This window comes from Typopeltis vanoorti, chromosome 3 (genome assembly GCF_054136105.1).
Source record: "Typopeltis vanoorti isolate ZY-2024b chromosome 3, IOZ_Tvanoo_1.0, whole genome shotgun sequence".
Classification (NCBI taxonomy): domain Eukaryota; kingdom Metazoa; phylum Arthropoda; class Arachnida; order Uropygi; family Thelyphonidae; genus Typopeltis; species Typopeltis vanoorti.
The window spans coordinates 139,873,528-139,895,020 of NC_143551.1; the positions used below are offsets into that span (position 1 = coordinate 139,873,528).

The window sequence follows — 21,493 nt, forward strand, 5'->3', positions numbered from 1 at the left end:
TCGTCAGCAGAATTCTCAATGCAACATTACGTATTTGGAATTATATTCTACAAATTATTTGCTTTTAAAAATTGCAAAGTTTCCAATGGCGAATTTATGTTTTCCGGAAGTAAACTGTTAAGAGATTTAATTTCTTCAAAGAGCTCATTCTCGTCAATGTCACTATTATTTTGATGATGAAGAATTGAATGCAAATCCATGCATTTTTTTTAAATTCATTTAAATCGCCTATTTTAGTTATATTAAAAAGAAAACCAATTTCGCTCGTACGTCTTTATTTGTTCAAATCTATCTTCAAGAGATGTTAATATCGTGTCCAAAATGATGTTGAATATCATTACTCTAAACTTTGTTCTCTCATCAAGTAATAAGAGTGTCTTCAGATTCATAACTAAATAATTTCTTCCTATGAATTATTCTTTCTTTCAGTAAATATTGGCTTTGTTCCTAAAAGCTTTGCTAATTCTTCAGCTTGAGTCAAAGCATTTTCAAATTCTAGTGTACGGTATTGTCTAATGAATTCCATACATGATTTTAATAAATTTATAACCGTTTTTAAATCCATGTTTTTTGTTTGCAATGATTTGCTATCTTAATCCGATGAAGTATGTCATACCATGTCACTAACATACCACATCACTAAAAAGGAATAATCGCAAAGTTTTTCTGCTAGTGTTAAAGATTCTGAGTTGGCTGCATCGGTTGAAAATTCAACCGATGCAGCCAACTAATATGCATTTATGCATTCAGAACGACTCTCCCAATAAATCTGAAGATAAAATATCATCGCGAACTGCAGAGTTTAATGGGAAAGGCCACGTAGCAGGATCGTTATACTGAAAAGTATTTTCAGAAATGTTCTGTGGGTTTTCTTTGAAATTTGTCACTTTTGAATTTGAAATTTGCAAATCACTGTTTTCATTTTTTTGATCTTTTTCATTTAGACTTATATCATCAGAGTTTGATTCTCTAGAATTTTCATCACGTGATGTACCTTCTTTTATTGAAATCTTAAAAGAAGAATAGTCAGGTGAAGATGAATTTGTTGATTTTAGGAAGTTAGTTAAATATTTTGCACTTTTAGAAATATTTCTTTCTTTTACTAATTTTCTTTTACGATTTTCTGCCCCAGATAATTTTTAGAAGACATTTTGAAGGGTTAGAAATTCCAAATTTCTATGATTAAAAAAAATTGAATTAACAATAAAAGGGGATTTAATAGTAAAAATAATAAAATGCAAAACTTACCACTAAATCACCATATTATTATAAATTTCAAGGACAGGCAAAATAAAACAAAGAAATACTTATTTAAATTAAGGGGATATTAAATCCCACATTGTTTTAAAACCGAATAAGAAACTCAAAGATTGGAATCAGAGAGTTTCATGCCGATATAGAAAACTATAAAGTATCGGCGACACTAACACATACATAAACACAGAATGGACAAAGACGATCTTGTATAATTTATTTAATTAGAATAAATATGAAGAAAGCCTTTGTTTCACAATTTTTCTGAGAGAGTTTTCAATTAGTTAATTGGTTTAGCCAATGCTAATGCGTCACGTTCGTATCAATATTCAACCTTTTCCGCACGCTTCCACCTCGCCTACTGAATATTATGTACATTTTTGATTTGTTTACTAAACTTTTATAATTCGAGCTTCAATTAAAACAACTTTATAGTATATGGTATTTTTAATTTAATTTCTTTGCGATCCATCCTATCTTAAATATTCAAAAAAAAAAAAAAAATCACGCATAATGAATAGTGATGATGACTTATAAAATGAAGTCCCTGCTATTTAGTGGTGGTTTATTTTACTATTACCGTTTATTGTTGCTATCAATACATTCTTCACTCTCCCTATGGACTTTTAATGAGAAATAAGATTCTACTTTGCCTTTTCAAAGTTGCATAGATATAAGGCTCTATTGCTGGCCTTAGTTTCGTCACCCCCTACATTTGGCGCCCCGGGCAGCTGCTCGGTTAGCCTGCCCCTTAATCTGTCACTGTGCCTAGTCAACACCCCTGGTTCGTTACATTTAGCAAACCAACGTCTGGCTGTTCTGTCAAAACTTATTTAAGAAATTTCATATAATTTAAATTTTTATTATCGTAAAAGAACCACACACACACCTGGATTGTTACAGAGGGTGCTTAGATAGAAATTGCATGCGGGCGGAAAGACCCTAGCGCCAGCACTGCATAGACATACTGGTTACAATCTTACTGGGCTTGACTTTTGTAAAAATTTATGTAAAGCTTTCTGTCATTATTAAGTTACATCAAATTTTTACAGAGACAAGGAATAAGAAAAGTCTCATTGACTATGTTATTGTTGACAGTAATATTATCTCCCTAGTGCAGGGCACCAGAGTGTACAGAGGATTTGAAATTGGAAGTGATCACCATTTAGTCTTGAGCAGGATAAAATTGAATTTCATATTGAAAAGAAAATGTAAGAAAGTTTTAAAGCGAATAAAAGTTGAGTAGCTCTCAGATCTGAACTGTAGACTAAAATACACAAACATGATTGAAGAAAAAATGAAAGAGTTTGAGAACAGTAACCAAACCTTGGAGATTCAGTGGCAAGCCCTGAAAAAAATACTGACTGATTCAGCCAGAGAGCCATGTGGTGAGGTTGTCGGTAAGGATAGAAAAATCAGAACTCCATGGGGGACACAGGAAGTTAAAGAGGCACTGAAGGAAAAGAAGAAAGCATATCAAAAGTTCCTAGCAAATAAGTCAACTATGTGCTCTTAGAGAATACAAAGACAAATTATTATTATTATTAATATCCCAACACCTGATGGAGTCAAAGACTCATCTGGGAAGTCCTTTTATCACACACGCAGCTCATCATACTGTGCCTTGAACACATTCAAACTCCTTGCGGACACCACACTCTCAGGCAAGGCATTCCAATCATTTACAACTCTACACGAAAAAAACCTGCCTCTCACTCCCTTACTCACACCCTCTTTATATAGTTTCCAGGGATGACCTCTGGTTCTCCCCCAATCTCCCACTATTTTCTGTAGAACTTCTCCAGCATTGATCCTATAACAACCCCTTACTAACTTGTAGGTATCTATCATATCTCCCCTCTTCCTCCTGTCCACCAGGCTCTGCAAATTACATCTTCTCAATCTTTCCTCATACTTGACATTCCAGAGGTCAGAAACTACCTTAGTCAGCCACCTTTGGATCCTTTTCCACATCTCTTCATCCTTCTGAAAACCAGATGACCAAATCTGGGCACAATAATCCATGTGTGGCCTAATCAAAGCCTTATACAAAACAAGAATCTACCAACTTCTACACATCAGTGTCCTCCGCATCATTCCCAGAAGCCTTTGAGTTGTCTTCACAATTTTGGCTATGTGTCCCCTAAATATCAGATCCTTATCCTCTATAATTTACCCCCAGATCTCTTATTTCTTCCACCTCCAACAATATATCCTCACCAAGCATAAATTCTGCATCCCATCTTTCTTTTCTAAATTTTAAAACCTTACATTTTGCAACATTGAACTCGCATCCCCATTTCCATGCCCAATCACTCAATTTATCCAAGTCTTCTTGTAAGGCCACAACATCTTCACTACTCTTCATGATTCGTCCCAACTTTGCATCATCTGCAAACAACTGAATATCAACTGAATAGCAAGTTTTTTTTGTGAATATCTCCATCCAAATCTTCACCAATATCATTAATATACAAATTAAACAGTAATGGCCCTAAAACAGACCCCTGAAGCACTCCACAAGCGACTTTCCTTTTCCAGGATATCGCTCCCCCATACACAACTTGTTGATACCCATCAGATAGCTAGTCTCCAATCCAATGCACTAATCTAATATCAAACCCCATCTGCTCTAGTATGACTATCAATTTATCATGAAGTACTCTATCAAAAGCCTTTGTGAAATCTAAGTATATTACTGTGTATCCTTCTCCTCTGTCCAAGGAAGCAGTCACTACATTGTAATAAGTAAGTAGATTACTAAAACATGACCTCCCTTTAGCAAATCCATGCTGTCCATCAAAGATAATAACATTGTTGTCAACCCAACTCTGGATCCTAGTTCTCATAAGCTTCTCTAACAACTTAACCAAAACACCTGATACACAGATAGGCCAATAGTTTGATGCTTCAGTTCAATCACCTCCTTTATGAAGTGGGACAATCTTGCCCTCCTTCCACTCCTTAGGAACGTGACTGAGTGCAAGACTCATATTAAAAAACTATGTCAAGGCAGGTGTCGACTCCCTGGATGTAAGAAACCTGAACATTGTGTAAAACTAGCTAAACAAAAGTCATGAGAGGACTTTGACAAGAACATAGAAAATTAATATCAAGAAGGTGGTAAGATATTCTGGAGGTTGTTGAAGAAGCTTAGAAATGAAAGAAAGATGCTGTAAAAGGAGTTAGAGATGATAAAGGTGACATGAAAACGGGAGAAAAAGGTATCCTTGAAGTATGCAGTAATTACTTCGAAAATTTGCTAAATGAAACAAGCAGTGATGACAGCACAGTGGTAAAAAACACTGATTAGGAATGCAGTCAGGAATACATATCCATACTTGAAGTAGAGAAAGCCATCAAAAGCCTGAAATGTGGAAAGGCAGCAGGAGTAGATGATATTCGACCAGAAATGCTCCAGTATGGAGGCATAAAAGTCTTACACTGGCTGCACTGCATAGTTCAGAAGGCCTGGAAAGAGGTTCAAATTCCAGATGATTGGAGTAGAGCTTTCATAAAAAGGAAAATAAAACTGAATGAGAGAATTACAGAGGTAATTCTCTACTGAGTGTTCCTGGTAAGATATATACAAGTATATTTGAGAAACGGTTGAGAAGGATTGTGGAAGAGAAGCTTAGTGAAGAAAGCTAGATTCAGGCCAAATAGAGGCTGTCGGGATCAGATCTTCACTTTACGACACAGATAGTTGAAAAATCATGGGAATATAACAAAGATCTGAATTTAAGTTTTGTAGATCTGGAAAAGGCATATGACAAGGTGCCAAGAGAGAGGGTATTCGAAACGCTACAGTTATATGGCGTCAATGGGACATTATATCAAGCAATACTTAGTCTTTATTTGAGTCATAAGTCAGCAGTTAGAATTGAAGGAAACACAGGAAGGTGGTTTAATGTTAAATCTAGTGTCAGACAAGGATGTACTTTATCCCCTCTGTTATTCATTATCTATATGGATCACATTATGAAGGAAAGTGGTATTAAACCTGATATCAAAATTGGAGATGTTAATCTCAGCTCTTTGCTTTATGCAGATGATGTTATAATTCTAAATAAATCCGCTACAAGTCTGCAAGATTCTCTGACTAAATTGAATAGCTGTTGTAATAAATATGGTATGAAGGTCAGCAATAAAAAGACAAAGACGATGAAAATAGGCAGAATCACTGAAAATATCAACTGTGTTGTGAATGGAGAACCTGTGGAACAAGTGAAACATTTCAGCTACTTAGGCATGATTTTTAGTGAAGATGGTAAATTCAATATAGAAATAGACAACAGAATCAGCAAAGCTGGTATAGTAGGAAGTCAATTGAATAAATTCATATGGAATAAGAGGGAAATTAGTCGGAACACTAAATTAGCTGTATACAAGACAGTGTTCAAGCCAATTTTAACTTATGGATCTGAACACTGGGTCAGAAGTAAAACACTTGACCAAAGACCAGAGACCGCATATATGAGAGTCCTGAGAAAGATTATAGGCGTGAACAGATGGCATCAATGGCAATATCATATTAAAAACGAGGATATTAGGAAAGAACTTGACATTGTCAACATCTAGGAATGCGTTAGCAGAGCTAATCTCAGGTGGTATGGTCATTTAAACAGAATGGGAGAGGAAAGATTAGCAAAACAAGTGTTCTCTGACAGTCCCTTCTGATTGCCTAATTGGAGCAGAATAGGGTTGTGGTCAGAGGTTAATTCGCCAAGTGAATCCAAGTTGTACTGCAATTTGACATTTTGGAGGACCTAGGACATCGGAGGAGCCAATTGGACTGAGTTGAGTTGGCATTGAAGGACACAATGCCAACTCATCTCAGCCACAGCTATGCAATTGGAACTTGAGTAGTTAAACAGTATGTGACCATTTTTGTTGGTAGATTTACTGTTCCAAGCAGGATGGTTTGCATTGAAGTCTCCAGCGATGATGACCAGTCCTTTTACGCCAAGGATGGCATCTAGATCTGAGATTAACAATGTTTATGTTGGAGGGGTGTAAGCAGCGAAAATTTTTAGGTTTCCAACTGAGTTTGTGAGGACATTAATGCCTCACAAACTCAATTGGAAACCTAATTTAATTGTTTGAGGTTGGTGGTTGTAGGGTTGGTTATTGAATGATGGTTGATATAGTATTTGATAAGGGTGGCTGTACCTCCACCTCTATACCTAAGTCTGTCGTTTCTGTAAATCTAATGCCCTCTGATTTTTAGGTTGTCAGCAGACCTCAGGTGCGTTTCATTGATTAGAAATATATCTGGGTTATATCTATTATTGAATTCCTGGATTTTCAACACTTTGTTTTTGATACCATTGCCATTCCAAGTGATAATCCTAAGCGAATCCAGGGCAATTTTTTTCCTATGCATCAGAGAGTGCAGATAATATGGATTGGGTTTGCTGTAAGAATCTTTTTGTAACACGTAGTGATGGATTTGAGTTGCTGAAATCCTTCAGCGTATTTGCAAGAGAAGAGGTGATAATAGCTTATAGATTTGCATGTGGATTAGCCAGGTTCTGGTTTTGTACTATCTGTTTGGAGACGGCACATCAGCATATGTTCTCGCTTGATGTTGAAGATTCAATTTCTTAAGGGGCTCAGTTAATGGTGGGCGAGCACCTGTTGTCATGTTCTCACTCTTGGAGGACTGAGGAGCTTGAATTTCAGGAACTCTCGCACTAGATCATGAGGTAGGTTGATTATTTGGATCGTTCCATCTGTTTTTGGGGTGATGCATATGCCCTCTATAATTAGCAGGGTGAGGACTGCCACAATTAGCGCATTTAGCCGGGGTGGATTTTGGCTTGGTGCAGGTGTTTATGGGGTGATTCTCACCACATTTTAAGCATCTGTACTGGGCTTTGCATAGCTTCTGGGCATGGCCAAATTTTTGGCATCTGTGGCACTGCTCAGTAGAATGTTCCTCAATGGTTCTGGGGTGATTTTAAGTCCACAGATTGATTTCAGATTGTATATGTCTTTGTAAATATTATGAATCTCTACTAAAACTAGAGGCATAGGTGTCTTATTTGATCTGAACATTCTACTGACCTTTATGGGAGGTAGATCCTGTAAGTTGAGGTCAGTAACTATTTCATCCGTGTCAATATCCTCGGAAACTCCTCGTAGGACCACTTTCAGATTTTTTTCGGAGGAAGTGAAAACGTGTGATATTGTGTTCCTCTTGCGTCCAGCTCCTTTGTAAGATTTCTATAATCAGCCACCGTGACGGGCTGAATTTTTATGCCCTCATCTACATTTTAGCCAATCTATAACTTATTTGTAAGTTAGTCATGGATCAAAAGTCAAAGTCTTACCTTGTGCTCCACTATCAGTTATCAGATGAGTCTTTTCATCTTCAATCAATCACTAATTTACAACACCAATCACTCTGACAATCCTGAAGAAAACATCGTAAACACAAATCTAAACATAAACACGCTGACCAACCTCGCTCACCAGGGACCTGAACTCAGATTGCCTAGCTATATCTCACTGGAGAAAGGACAACCTTGTAAACTTCAGTGGCACCAAAACTCAGTTCTGTCTGATTTCTCGCAAGAAAGAGCTCACATTCCTCCTCCTTACCTTCAGTAATACTGAGATATCCAAATATAATCAGATTTCTCTTGTTGGACTGACCGACACCTCTGATCTTTACTGACACAACCACATTTCAATTATAGCTTCTGCAGCTGCAAAAAAACTTGGTGTACTTTTTCACACAAGACACTACCTTACAGCTGCTAACTCTATACAAAGCCCAAATCTGCCCAGCCATGAAATACTGCTCAAATATTTAGGGTGGTGCACCAAAATCCTCTCTAAGATTGCTCGATTCTATCCAGAAGAGGGCAGTCTGGCTAATTAATGATCCCTTTCTCACATATCCACTTCAATCACTCTTTCACACAGACATTCAGTTTCTGCCTTGTGCCTCTTCTATGATACTTTCATGGACAGTGCTCTGGTGAATTGACCACTATTGTTCCTCGACTCTGTTTCAAAATCATTAAAAGAAGAGCCACTGCTAACTAACACCCTTTTACAGTCTATCTTGAAACTCACCAAACAACTTCACTGCCTCCTCTTTCATTCCATCTACTTCTGTCCTTTCAAACAGTCTCCCCCACTCTGCCTTCCCCAAATATTACAACCCTCAGCTGTTCAAGAAAAATGTGAACAGATTCCTCTTGCTCTTGCATGGCATGCTATATGTCTTGTGGCCTTTTGTGTGTGGATCAGATATAAAAACTATTTTTTCTTAAATCTTTTCTCTTCATAGGTCTGAAGTTAAATTATTAAATTCATAGCTCATAGCACTTACAGGATCACAGACAATTATATCACTGAAGCTTACTGTCAGCTGGAATTCTTGTTGCAATGATGAAGCTGAAGAGAAAATGGTGATGAGCTCTGTATTCTGATCTGGTTGGTTTGAGTGGATATGCTATCCACACTCCAACCAGTAGGTTGCACGTTCAAATCTCCTTGTAGGCACAGATATTTGGGAATGTCTTTTGAAGATGAATTTGATTACCTAGTAAGAGATGGAGCTTGTTTTTTGGAGACATGAAATAGAATAGTTTCATGTTTGGCCCAAGGTTCATGAAAAAATAAAAAGATGTATAAAAATTAATTAGAAATAAATAAAAAAAGTCCTTACCCAACCCATAGTATTAACTTTCTATAGGTTTACAAAATTCATGGGTGGGAGCCAAACTCATGGACATACACACAAGTAAAGGTGTTATATAATGCCTGTTTTTTTGCGGGGGGAGAGATGATGGGTCAAATCATGCTATATGTATCTCAGTGAATTTAGATTTCCAGAACAAAGAGGTGGCCAAAGTGCGTCCTCTGGCACTCTGGCCACAGGAATAAGCATGATATTATCTATGAAAGGAAAATTGCTTGCATTCTGCTTTTCCATAGTGAACTTGGTATATGGTTAGTTATTAATTTGCTGTGAAAAACGGATCAGTTCATTTTCAGAAATGTCCAAATATCATCTGTGTAGGAGACTAAAAAGGAGAGCTGAGGATGAATGGAGAAAACATTTGGAGGTTACACTTTTTTTCTTTATAATACATATATTTAATATTATTATTCAGGCCTAAGTAGTCACAGCATGCTTCTAGCACACAACACTTATCATGAATGGTTAATCAACTGTTGTAACTTCAGCCTCATTTTCAATTTGCCTAATTCATTATCACTGATTATAGATAATTAATTTCTATCTGAAATTTGTGGATTACAGAAATTGGTTGATAGGTGGGAAAGGAGTGATATGATTGAAACATACAAATTACTGAATGGTTTCTACAAACCATTCAGTAATTTGGATATTAACATAGAGGAAATTTTTCAAAACAGGTCTGGTGGTGGGAGAACTAGGGGGCATCCTAAAAATTAGAGCAGGGGTATGAGTACTAGATTGTTTGCTTGGAGAGTGATGAATGAGTGGAATAGGTTGTCAGAGTTTCTTATGGGTGCCATGACTGGGAATGAGTTCAAAGCAACATTGTGCAAATATTGAATAATGCTTAGCATTATCCAATATTTTCATTTTTCATTATCCAATGTTTAGGGCTTCCATCGAAGAGTTTATGGACTCCATGGAGAATTTGCCCATTTGTAATAATAAAAGAGTCAATTATTTATGATCAATAACTTTTGTTATTTCTCTTCTATTTGCATGTTGCTCTCAGCACTAATTACATCACTGAAAGCAAGTATAATAATTTCTCAATTATCCAACCACAGCAGAAATTAATCTACTGGTCAGATAACTGAGGGATCAGTTAACTGAAGGTGCAGTTTCATGATGCTGTACTAGAAGTCAGCTAACAAATTAACCCATTTGAGAATCACTGTGAAGTGAAGGTTCAGTTATTAGAAAGTCAAATAATTGAGAGATCACTGTAGTTTTATGTAAACAAATTTCACCAATTATCAAACCACCTTTCTTTTGAATTAAAGTACTTTCTTTAACAAAGCAATATGGTATATATATATATATAGGGTATATGTACATATATACACACACCCCCCTTTTTTTTTTTTCTTTGATTTCTTACAAAACATAACTTTGCATTACATCCTGTATGTAAATATGCCAGTCAATAATGAAAAGTTTTTAAATTAAATTCCATATATTGCAAATTTTGCATTCATCTTATTTAAAATAAGTTTAATGGTAGGTTTTGTTCAAAGGTCAATGCCTCACAAGATAGTATAAGATAAGATTAACTTTGCACTGATGAACAAACCTTAGTCAAAACTTACTTGTTAAATAAAGTAATATACTTCATAGGAAAGATGATTTGTAATTTGGGAACTGACCTTATATTACCTCTTAAAAAGATGATCTCATTTTTTGCCACTTGGCCAAAGAAATTACTTGTTATCTGAAAAATATCCTGTGTGAGAGAAAAGCATAAAAAGTAATGGAATCACAGTTTTAAAGAAAAGAAATCAATGTAGTAGAATTTATATGAACAAGAAGTTAAGAATGCTTTCCTACCTCATCACGATCATCAACTTCTACTCCCACCCTCAACAGTCTCACAAGGACTAAATGATGTCCTCTAACTGCTGCAATATGGACAGAATTCTTGCCACTCTAGAAATGTTAAAAGAAAGGATTACATTGTCAAAATACTTTGGCAAAAATATGCTGTTTTTTTTATATGTACATTATAAAATTTATAATTTTACAATACATTACAACATGCCAAATTTTATAATATTCTTATATAAAACAGTGATGGGATTAACAATAATCCTATTTAATTCACTAACCTAGCTAAGGTGGATAAGAACAAATGGAAATATGTGATATTAATGAGCAATGCAAAAACATTTTGACAGAACAGAATAATCATTAGAGAGGAAAGATAGTGTGTGTTACCCAAGTATGATAATGAGGAGGTAGCAGAAGAGCAGTAATAATGAATAGCATAATAACCAGAATTTGTCAGAAGAGAGGATTGGAATATGTGGACGTTGGAGGGCATTTGAGGACAGAAAGGAACTGTATGTGAGAGGCCACTTGCATTTAAATGAGGAAGGACGTAGACATCTGGAGAGATTAATGTTTTCTGAACGAGTCAGTGTGTCAATGCAGGGAAACTAGAGTTCCCAGGGTGGATGGTAGCAGGGGTGGCCTCTGGCAGGAGTGGATGCTTGGGGGAAGGGGAATGACATCAGGTAACACTGAGTCTAGGGGGGTCTGCAGGGGATAAAGATAAGTGCAGAAGCAGTGATATTTTTATGCTTTATAACAATGCCAGGAGTATCTGGAATAAAGGAGATGAATTGGTGGCACTGATAGGGTCAGCCTGGACAAAGATTATTGGAATCACTGATACGTGGTTCACAGAAGATGATAGAAGTAGCAGAGTACAGCATTTTTCGGCAGGATAGGAGGGGAAATGTGGCGGTGGAGTACTGTTTATGATAAGTGATGACATATGTCCTCTAAGAGTGGAGGCTTTGGAAGGCAGTGACACTAAAGGTTTTGAAAGCATATGGTGTGAGGTAGAGGTGGGCAAGACAGGATATTTAGTGTGGTGTTGCTACAAGCCAAGGAGTACAGAGGGTGGGGAGCAGAAGATGTTGAGGCAGGTGAGCTTGGCAAGTGCAAGAAGAATGATTGTTATGGGAGATTTTAACTACAGCAGTATAAGCTGGGAAGAGTAGGTTTGTGTGTAGGTTTGCGGTAGACTGAGAAGGAGAGACAGCCAGAAGGAAGACGTGTGACGGGTGTGTCTAGGAACGGAAGGGAGTTGTTTTTTCTATTTCAATGGTGAATTGGATGCGTTTGTGTTGTTTCTTCAGGTGGCTAAGGAATGTATTTAGTGCTTCGCGGCCGTGGGGCCAAATGGCGAAAATATCGTCGATGCATCTGAGCCAAATTTTGGACTTTAGGCACGCCGACTCTTTACCATTTGGTAGGTATTGTGGTCTGATACCAAATGGTTCATTTTTTCTATGTAGGTTGTCCAATTTAAAACAACAGTGGCATTCCCTTTATCTGCTTTTGTGATAGTAATGTCATGGTTATTTTTTAGGGATTTGAGAGCCAGTTTCTCCGCTTTGTTTAGGTTGCTGCTTAATTTTTTGTTTGAATTTACTAAACAAGCAGTTTACATCCGTATTTTGTCAGCTAAATTGGCGGGGAGAGATCTTAAACTTCTCTCTATATGATAAATTATATCAAGTTTAATTACTGACCTCGACGCAATGGCATAATTTAAACCTTTCTCCAGCAGCGAGAATTCACCTTGGGTGAGATTGTAATCTGATTGGTTGATAACCAGACAGTGGTCTGATGGTGGTTGGTTGCTTCTAACTTTGTTTGTGGGCTGCTCCTTTCATTACGGTGTCATAATTGTTGTGCTTTCCTGTAGTCTTAATGCTTGAAACTTTGTTATTAATTGTCCTTTGTTTTTGAGTAATAGGTGCTTGGCCAAGTCGTCTGTGATCCAAAATATCCCAAATTTCTGGATTAATGTAACTGGATAGCTCAAATTTTAGTTGTAACACTTTGCTTACTAAATTACTAAAGGGATGCCATCTCTTATCCGCTCCACTAAAGACCAACCTCCTCCCCTAGACCTACCTTGCAGCCTAGACCAACCTTCTCCCCTAGACCAGGTCCCTTGCAGCTGTAAGCTGTCCTACTTTGGCCAAACAGGCAGGACAGCTAATATCAAAAATTCAGAACACAAGGACTACATCCGGTTTCAACAATATAGCCACTCTGGTTTTGCAGCCCATGCTCTGGATATCCACCACAAAATATGGTGGAAGAAAGCCACGATAATACACCGTAGTAAATTCAAATACGAAAGGCTATTCATGAAATCAGCCTCAGCCCTAAGAAACAATCCACACCTCAACAAATTTGGTTGCATGAGACTGCTCCAAATTTGGGAAACCTACATCAGAAGACCTTCAGCCCAAATGGCCAAGAATACCTACATTGTCTGCTAGGGGGGCATCATCAGGACTTTTAGGAGAAAGAATAGCTTCCTGCTTTGTCCTCATTTAATGTGTATTGTGCTTGCATGCACACGTGTTTTGTTTCTAAGTTCCTGTGAAAATGGCAACATAACGTTGCCAAAATATTGGAAGTGTATTAAAATTTATTTTAATGTATATTCTATTGTACGTTGTAATTTCCTTAAGCTATTTAGTAAGCATGTATAACCAATGTAACACTTTGGCTTGGGTAGATGCTAAGTTTTTTCGTGCCTCGTGGATCTGTTCCCTTAACAACGTTTTTTTTAGCCTGGCATAGATACGAAGATCCAAATCTAAATAAAAATGATAGTCTAACCATTCCAAGAATGTAGAAGATCCATCTGCAACCGTCATAGCAACTACAAGGGAAAATCTCAATACAAGACTTGGCAAAGTTTTTTTTTTCTCTTTCCTGAACATTCAATAGCAACCTGAATTGTACAAATCCAGAAGATAATCGTAATATAACAATATGAACTGCACAATTCTAGCAGAATCTTAGTATGTGAGGACTTGAGCAGAGTTTATTGTAGTTTTTATTTATTTATTTATTTTTTTTTTATCAGGCTAAGAAAAAGATCAGTTAACAATGTAGATTTAATTTACCTTTATAGAGTGCAACAGCATGTATAAAATAAAATAAAAACGTTACATTTTTATTTTATTTTATTAATAATTAGTAAAATAATCTTTTCAACACGTGTTTTGTGTCCCTAAATTCATAAATATGAAAGTATAATTCAAGAGAATTCTTCTACTATATGGCAAGTAAGAGGAAAAATAATTATGGCAGGTTGACACTGGTGAATAATCATAGCAGCAGAGTAACTGTTCCAAAGGATATAGTGGAGTTATTGAATGACCACTTCATCAGCATATATGGTGTAAATGATACAGTGCAACATGTAGAAGAGAGACAAGAATTAGGAAGATTGGAAATAAAGAAATCAGATATGTATCAGGTGTTGATTAGGTTAGATGTTAATAAGGCTGTGGGAATGGATGACATATCACCACATATTTTTAAGGAATGTGCCCAACAGTGAGTTTTGCCCTTGACCTGGTTATATAATGAGTCTTGTAGTGGGTAAAGTTCTTAAGCGGCGAAAAGAATGCAAAAATAGTACCTCTCTACAAGCATGGTTCTAAGACAGAAGTTTCAATTATAGACCAGTGTGAATAACTGCAGTTGTAGTTAAGGTGTTAGAGAGATTGGTTAGGAATAGAATACAAGATTGGGTTGATGAACATATCATTCTTTATGATGGTCAGCATGGATTTGTCAAGGTTAGGGCTTGTTTTAGCAATTTATTTACATTTTATAAGGCAATGAGTATGTTGGATAAGGGAGAATAATGTACAATGATATTATTGCAAAAATATTTCATAGATTATCACATGGTAAGTTGGTATAAGCAACAGAGGATGGGAATGGATAGTATATTGGTTAGATGGATTCAGAGATTGCCTCTCTAAGTTGTATATGATGGAGCAGGTCTCAATAAAGAGGGTAATTAGTGGCATGCCCTGGCATTCTGTTCTGGGGCCATTGTTGTTTAACTTGTTTGTAAATGATATATCAAGTACATTGACTGGGGATCTTCAGTTGTTTGCTAACAACGCAAAGTTGGGGAGAATTATAAGTAGCACTGCTGATGTTAATTCCCATCAGCAAGATTTGAATAGACTTTTGATTTGGGCAAGGAATAGGGTTTTAGTTTTAATAAGTGTAAGGTGTTGCATTTTGGAGTGCAAAAATAAAAAGCTGTATACTATATTGTTGGTGCTGTACTGCAGGAAGCAGATGAGATTTGATATTTGGGAGTGATGGTTTACTGTAGACTGAAATTTAGAGGGCATATTGCAAGTGTTGCAATGACTGCACATCGTAGTGCCACTATGATAAGAAATACACCGACATGTAGAGATAAGGAGGTAGTTGTGCCACTGTATAAAAAGCACTGGTCGGTCACACTTGGACTATTGTGCTCAGATTTCATCACATGGATTTCATTATGATGTGGAAACATTGGAGAGGGTCCAGAGATGAGTGACTAAGACAATATCAGAGAATCAGAGGCCACCCCTGAAAGTTACATAAGAGTGTAGTGAGGAAGGGTATGAGGAATAGATTTTTTATGTGGAGAATTATGAGTGAATGGAACACATTACCAAAATGTGCTGTTGATGTGGGGAGTATTAGGGATTTTAATCCTTTAACTGCTGAGAACGTATTATTACGGGCTCGGAAATACACATCTGCTGGTTGGCACACCTCCCATATTCAGACAATTTTTTAGTATGGAAAGAATCGTCATAAGATATTCAAACTTCGTGGGTAGGTTTCTCCATCTATTGCCAACCAATTGAAGTTTATTTGACATGGGTTTCTGTCCTTGTATAATATTGAAAGAGAAAAATTTGAACTGTTGCAACTAATCATGTGCAGCACGATGCATAAACCACGTGAATGAGGGGATTTCAGGTCACAATATGGCGTCCACCAGTAAATATCCACGTTATCTTACTGATGATCAAATTGATGAATTGTTAACAAGAAATGAGTCGGGAGAAGAATTGTCCGAGTTAAGTGAATTGTGTACTTCAGATGAAGAAGATCCTGGTGATGTAAGTGTTACAAGTGAGCAAGATAGTGACAAAAGTCTCAATACAAACATGTGTAAGCAAATGCGTGCCGAAGATGTATTGTTCAAGTGGCGTGATGATGCATTTACTCCAAGTGTACATGAATTTGATAGCAGTAATTCAGTAATAATCACAGGTAATATCACTGATGATTCTTCAGCTTTAGATATTTTTGAACAATTTTTTACCATAGAACTAATGACAACAAACAAGTTTCATACCTTCACCAGAAATAATAGACAATCTACACCATCTTCATGACTAAAGCAGTGGAAAAACACCACCCCTCAAGAACTTGACATTTTTCTAGCTATTACAAAAAACTATTTTTCCACCTTCTGGATATGACCACATTCTAAATTCCCACTGTCTCTATAATGTAAAATTTGGAAAAAACACAAACTTAGCAGACTACCAACTCATGCTTATCAGGGAAATAATTCAAAAGTACCATATCCCCAGAATAGGGAGGTTGAAAGGACGTCCATCACCTGGAGATCAACCACTGCGTCTCAAAGAAAGGCATTTTTCTTCTCTCGTACTTTCTACTGAGAAGAAGAAGAATGCAGCTCGAGTTTGTTATGTCTGTTCCAATACCAGTCTTGAGCAGAAGCGTCGTGAGAGCCAGTATATGTGTACCAAATGTGACGTTGACTCTGTGTACAGCCCTGTTTTGAAAAATTCCATGCTAAATTTTTAGGATTTTCATACCCTGGCTTGGTAGGCTTAGTAATAACTGTGTTGTAAATAATAGTGCTCTTTATATATTTTGATTAATTTCTACATAAATTAATGTGTGTAATTTGCATAATCAAGTGGGCACCCCTTGATTATGCAAATTTTATAAAACACTATTATTGCCATTTTTGTGAGTGAACAAGTGTATATCAAGAATGTATGATGCTGTCCAGACTTCTTACTTCAGTAAGAATTTTAATTGATTTTATTTATAAATTTTTTGCAAAATTAATTCATCACATGGGACCATGTCAGTAGAATATAAAATCAGCAGTTAAAGGGTTAATAGTCAGTATGATAAAAATGTTGGCAGTTGAATAAACCTCCCATGATGAGTCTGGAAGGTGTTGTAATAATAACACAGTAAGACTATTAGTAATTGTAATTGGTACACATGGAGGGGGGGGGGTTGCAGCAAACTGCTATCAGCATCTTATGGTCCCTAACATTCTTTGTTTGTTGTTGTCTAAAACGTTATGGTCAATTTTCTTGAGTTTATATGAAATATCTAAGTTTCTGGGAGAAGAAAAAAGATCAAATGACTTCTGAAATGGTTAAAGATAGGGTGAGAAAAAAAAATCTTTTTCTAAGCCTGTCTTTGGTCAGCCTAGTGCCATGGATGCAAATGCCATTTCTACAAGGCTACAGAGGCTTATTATTATTATTCATGATGTCCATGGAGGCATATGACTCAGGGAAACTCCATCTTACCCAATGCAAAGTCTATTGAATCACTCCTTAAAACTCATCCACTGACTTCTTATCCTCATGTCTACTTCTTCTTGCAACTTCTAGGAATCACCCCTTATCTTTGCTCCTTCTCCTCATTCTACCATATGAAAAATCTCCTCTGTGTCAATCCCATAAATAACTTTTTAGTAACTTCCCCCCCATTCATCCTCTGCAGTTTGCATGCCTTCATTCTATTCATCACAATCAAGATATTCAAGATGATTTGAATATGTTGGTTATGAGGGATATCCAACTGTCTGCTGATGAGGCTAAACTGTGGAGGATAAGGCAGATGATGTAGAAATTCTGCAGAATGATTTAAACAGACTTGAAGTGTGAGCAAAAGTTGATAATAGTTGTCAGTCATGTGGAACTGTAAGACAACAAATTTTGGGGTGAAAGATTACAAGTGTTGTGGATTACACTGATGGAGCCAGATTACAAGAAACTGATGAGACTAGGAATTTAGAGATGATGGCAGACAAGGAGATGAAATTCACTAGACATATTGCGAGCACTCACACTTGAAAAACACTGTACAGCTAGGGACAAGGAAATCATTATCCCTCATTATAACTTTGAGGAACAACATCTAGTGTACTATGTATAGATTTGGTTATCTGAGTTTCTTGGGGATGAGTGATCCAAATCACCAGTTTCATATCCATTTCCATTTGCTCCAATTTATTCAACAGAGTTCCATGTGGAATCCTGTTAAGTGCCTTTCCAAAGTCCAGCAGTATGAAAGAGTATCCATTTCCATTATCCATCTTAAGTGTCACTTATCTGTCTATCTCACACTAAACAGCCTCAAATGAACTGCCCTCCGCATCCATCCATATCCTGTCATCCTAATGTACTTCTACTTATTTTGGATTTAAATTCTTCTGCTAGCACAAGCAAAACCTTTCCTTCCATTCTGTTCCCTATGTCCTCTCTGAAAATACTATATACCTTGCATCCCTATGACTATATCATCCTAAGTCAACCAAGTCTTAACTTTTGGCCAAGTTGAGCTAACCAATACCAAAAAATCCTTTCCCTTATTCCAAATGGAACCTGTGTAGCTCAGTGGAAGTGGTGTTTGCACTCCTCAGCACTAACCCACCCAAAGAAAGAGAATCATCACTTCAATTCTAGTCAATGACTACAGGAACTTTTTCTAAGCTTCTTTTTGACTGGTTTCCGAGTTAGTCAATCTCTGGCACGGCAAGGCGGGGTTTTTTGCCAGCCTGGTTGGTCGAGTGGTTAGCGTATCTGCTCTCCAGCCAAAAGACTGAGGGTTAGAATCCCGCCACAGGTATGGATGTTCATGATTGTCTGTGAAAATATGTGAAATAATGGTGGTGGTAGTGGTTGGAAGTAGATGCCGTTGGTGTAGATGATGAAGGTAGTTGTGGTTCATTGTAGCTGGTGCTCTCCCTCGATGAGTCTTTGGTGTCATGTAATAATAATAATAAATATTTCTTGCAATAGAAAACCAGGACGTCCTCTTAAACGATTCAACGATGACTTCTAAGGCCGGAACAGGCCATACTAGGCCTAAATCCTTGATACGTATGATGATGATGATGATGATGATTTCTTGCAATAGTACACATAAACTGCAATACTCCCTGTATCCCATAACGTCCTTCTTGTGTTGATTATCCCACTAAAGTTAAAAACCAAGAGCCATTCAATATCATGTGATAATTCTCCTCTTACTCACCTCTAGATTGCCTGTCCTTACACTCACCTGCATCCCCTGAAACATTCTAGTCTCCCTGACTCTGCACTTCCCAACTCTCACTGAATAACACCCGACACCCAACTCCTGTGCATTGATTTATTCGCAATCATAGTTCTTTGGCGCGGCTTGCCTCGCCTCTATCATACTGTGACAGACTCACAACTTTTAAGATCTCACTCTTCTTATTTTTGTGCCTTTAACTCTTTCATATATTCTGGCTTACCACATTTTCAGCTGCTAGATCATTAGCAACAGCCAAAATAATCATATCTTTCATCTTTCCTCTCTACATACTTACATCATCCACTAACATCCTCAATCTTGGCTCCAAGGTAAAGCGATTTCATCACACTTGCCTCAAGAACTCCTCTTATCATGAAATCCTCATATGAAATTTGATCTCCTTATTTTTCCTCTTTTGCTCTTTCTTACTTAGCTTTCTCTCCTTCTTCTTTTCCTTCTCTGTCATTCCACCTGCCAGGCATTTCTCCAACCTGATCTGTGAAAAATTCCACATAAGCATGCCCTCTCTCACTCATCATTTGGTTGTTCTCTTAATTTTCCATTGTTTCATTCTTGCTGTTATTCTTATTGCATGCATGCTCACTTCCAACACCTTACTTGTAACATTTACCTAATTAGTCAATAATTTTTTTAAATTCCAACATTCAACTCACTGCTATCATTCTTCTTATTTTTCGGCACTTTTAGTATTCATCCTTTGAAACCATGTCGACGTATATGCTCACTATCACCATTTTTTGTTTTCTTTTCATAAATCTTTCCCCTTTTTTTAAGCACCTCAGTGGCACAACTGGAAGAACAATGGGACAATACTTAGTTAATCCTTTATCCAAGTGTAAGCAAACAAAGTTTGCACCTATAGTATTATCAGGACAGAGGCAACCGTGGCAAAGGTGATATAACTTCGCATCAGTTGCCTTAGTATCCCATAATGCAAAGCGCATCTCCTTGAAGACTCATAATTTCTTGTATAACCAAGTGGAAAAAACAAATAAACTCCCAATGGGACAACATGTCCTTCAATTTGAAAAGACCTGAGTTTGATTCCTGTAGAGACAAGAGGAATCTTTATATGGCCTTTTTCAATTGAAGGATGAGTAAACCGATCTTGTATGGAAGATCTCATCTGAATACATTATACACCTTTGGTAGCAATCAAATCTGATGTATTTTAGCACAAGGCTCTGTCGTATATAACTCTTCTATAAAGTTGTCATACTCTAGTGGGATTTGTGCAGATATCATGCTGTCTGGAAAGTTGGCAGAAGATCCCATTGGTTTCTCCAATTCTGAACTATCTGCATATACAGGCACAAAATCAGAGTATTTAGTTCTACAAGCTTAGAATAGCTGCTAGTAGATAACAGCAGGGATGGAAAATTTTGGAAGCCTGCTGAAAAAAAAATTGCATGCTGGCATGTATGATTGCCATGGTGACAGCAGATTTGGTGGCATCTAAGATATGTTGTCTGCTGCAATATATTTTTAAAGCTTGTAAGAGAGCTTTCATCTGCAAATCAAAGGGTTTTATAGCAGTCTGTCAAGTGTTGTAGAGATTATCAAATTGTGGTCAGACAGTTAGTTGGATACGTGTGGGTGTTCTTCAAAATCTGGCGGTGATTTTATTTTATTTATGTATAACAGAGAGAGAGAGAGAGAGAGCGCTGTTGGCATTGAAGCAACAACGGTAGCTTGTTTGCCTCAATGTACAGGCTAGGAATAAGTGACATGCAAAATGCTCCAGTTGCAATTCTGATGGCCTGATGGTGAATAGGGTCTAGTCACTGCAGTGTACTCTCCCTGGCAGAACCATAGACTTTGGACCTGTAGTCAAGTTCTGATCTCATCAATGTCCCATACAAACAAAGCAAAGAACATCTGTCAGCATTCCAGTGGGTGGAAGATAGGGTTTATAGAATGTTCATTGCTTTACAGCACTTGTCTCATAACTGATGTGAGGGAGGAACTGAGTTTACTGTGAAATGTCAGTCCCAAGAACTTGGGTTCCAGTGTAGCTGGTATTGATGATTGTCCTAGTCAAGATAAGGATAGTCAAGATAGTCAAGTTCTGGATAAGGATGAAGACTACAAATGTGACAGAAATGCAGACAATCTTCTGCTGTACAAATCTGAACCCAATTGCAAATGCCCATTTTGAAATGATCATCCACAGATAGGGCATTATTGTTGAAGGAAGTTGTTCTGTTATTGAGTTAACCTTGATTGCAAAAATTGTGAAAGTTAAAACAGAACCTTGTGCGACTCCCTCTTCATGTTTATAGGGACAAGAGAGGGCAGTTTCCACTCATACCTGGA

General features: G+C 37.1%; 1 protein-coding gene across 1 annotated transcript in view; it reads right to left on the reverse strand.

Moving 5' to 3' along the window:
- Positions 1-21,493, reverse strand: part of LOC150108606 (uncharacterized) — a 271,872-nt gene that overhangs the window by 114,756 nt on the left and 135,623 nt on the right. Inside the window, exons 7-8 of the mRNA XM_090390490.1 lie at positions 10,810-10,900; positions 4,505-4,516 (exon numbers count right to left, since the gene is read on the reverse strand). Coding sequence (XP_090246616.1) covers positions 4,505-4,516; positions 10,810-10,900 — 103 coding nt within the window. The remainder of the gene's footprint in view (positions 1-4,504; positions 4,517-10,809; positions 10,901-21,493) is intronic.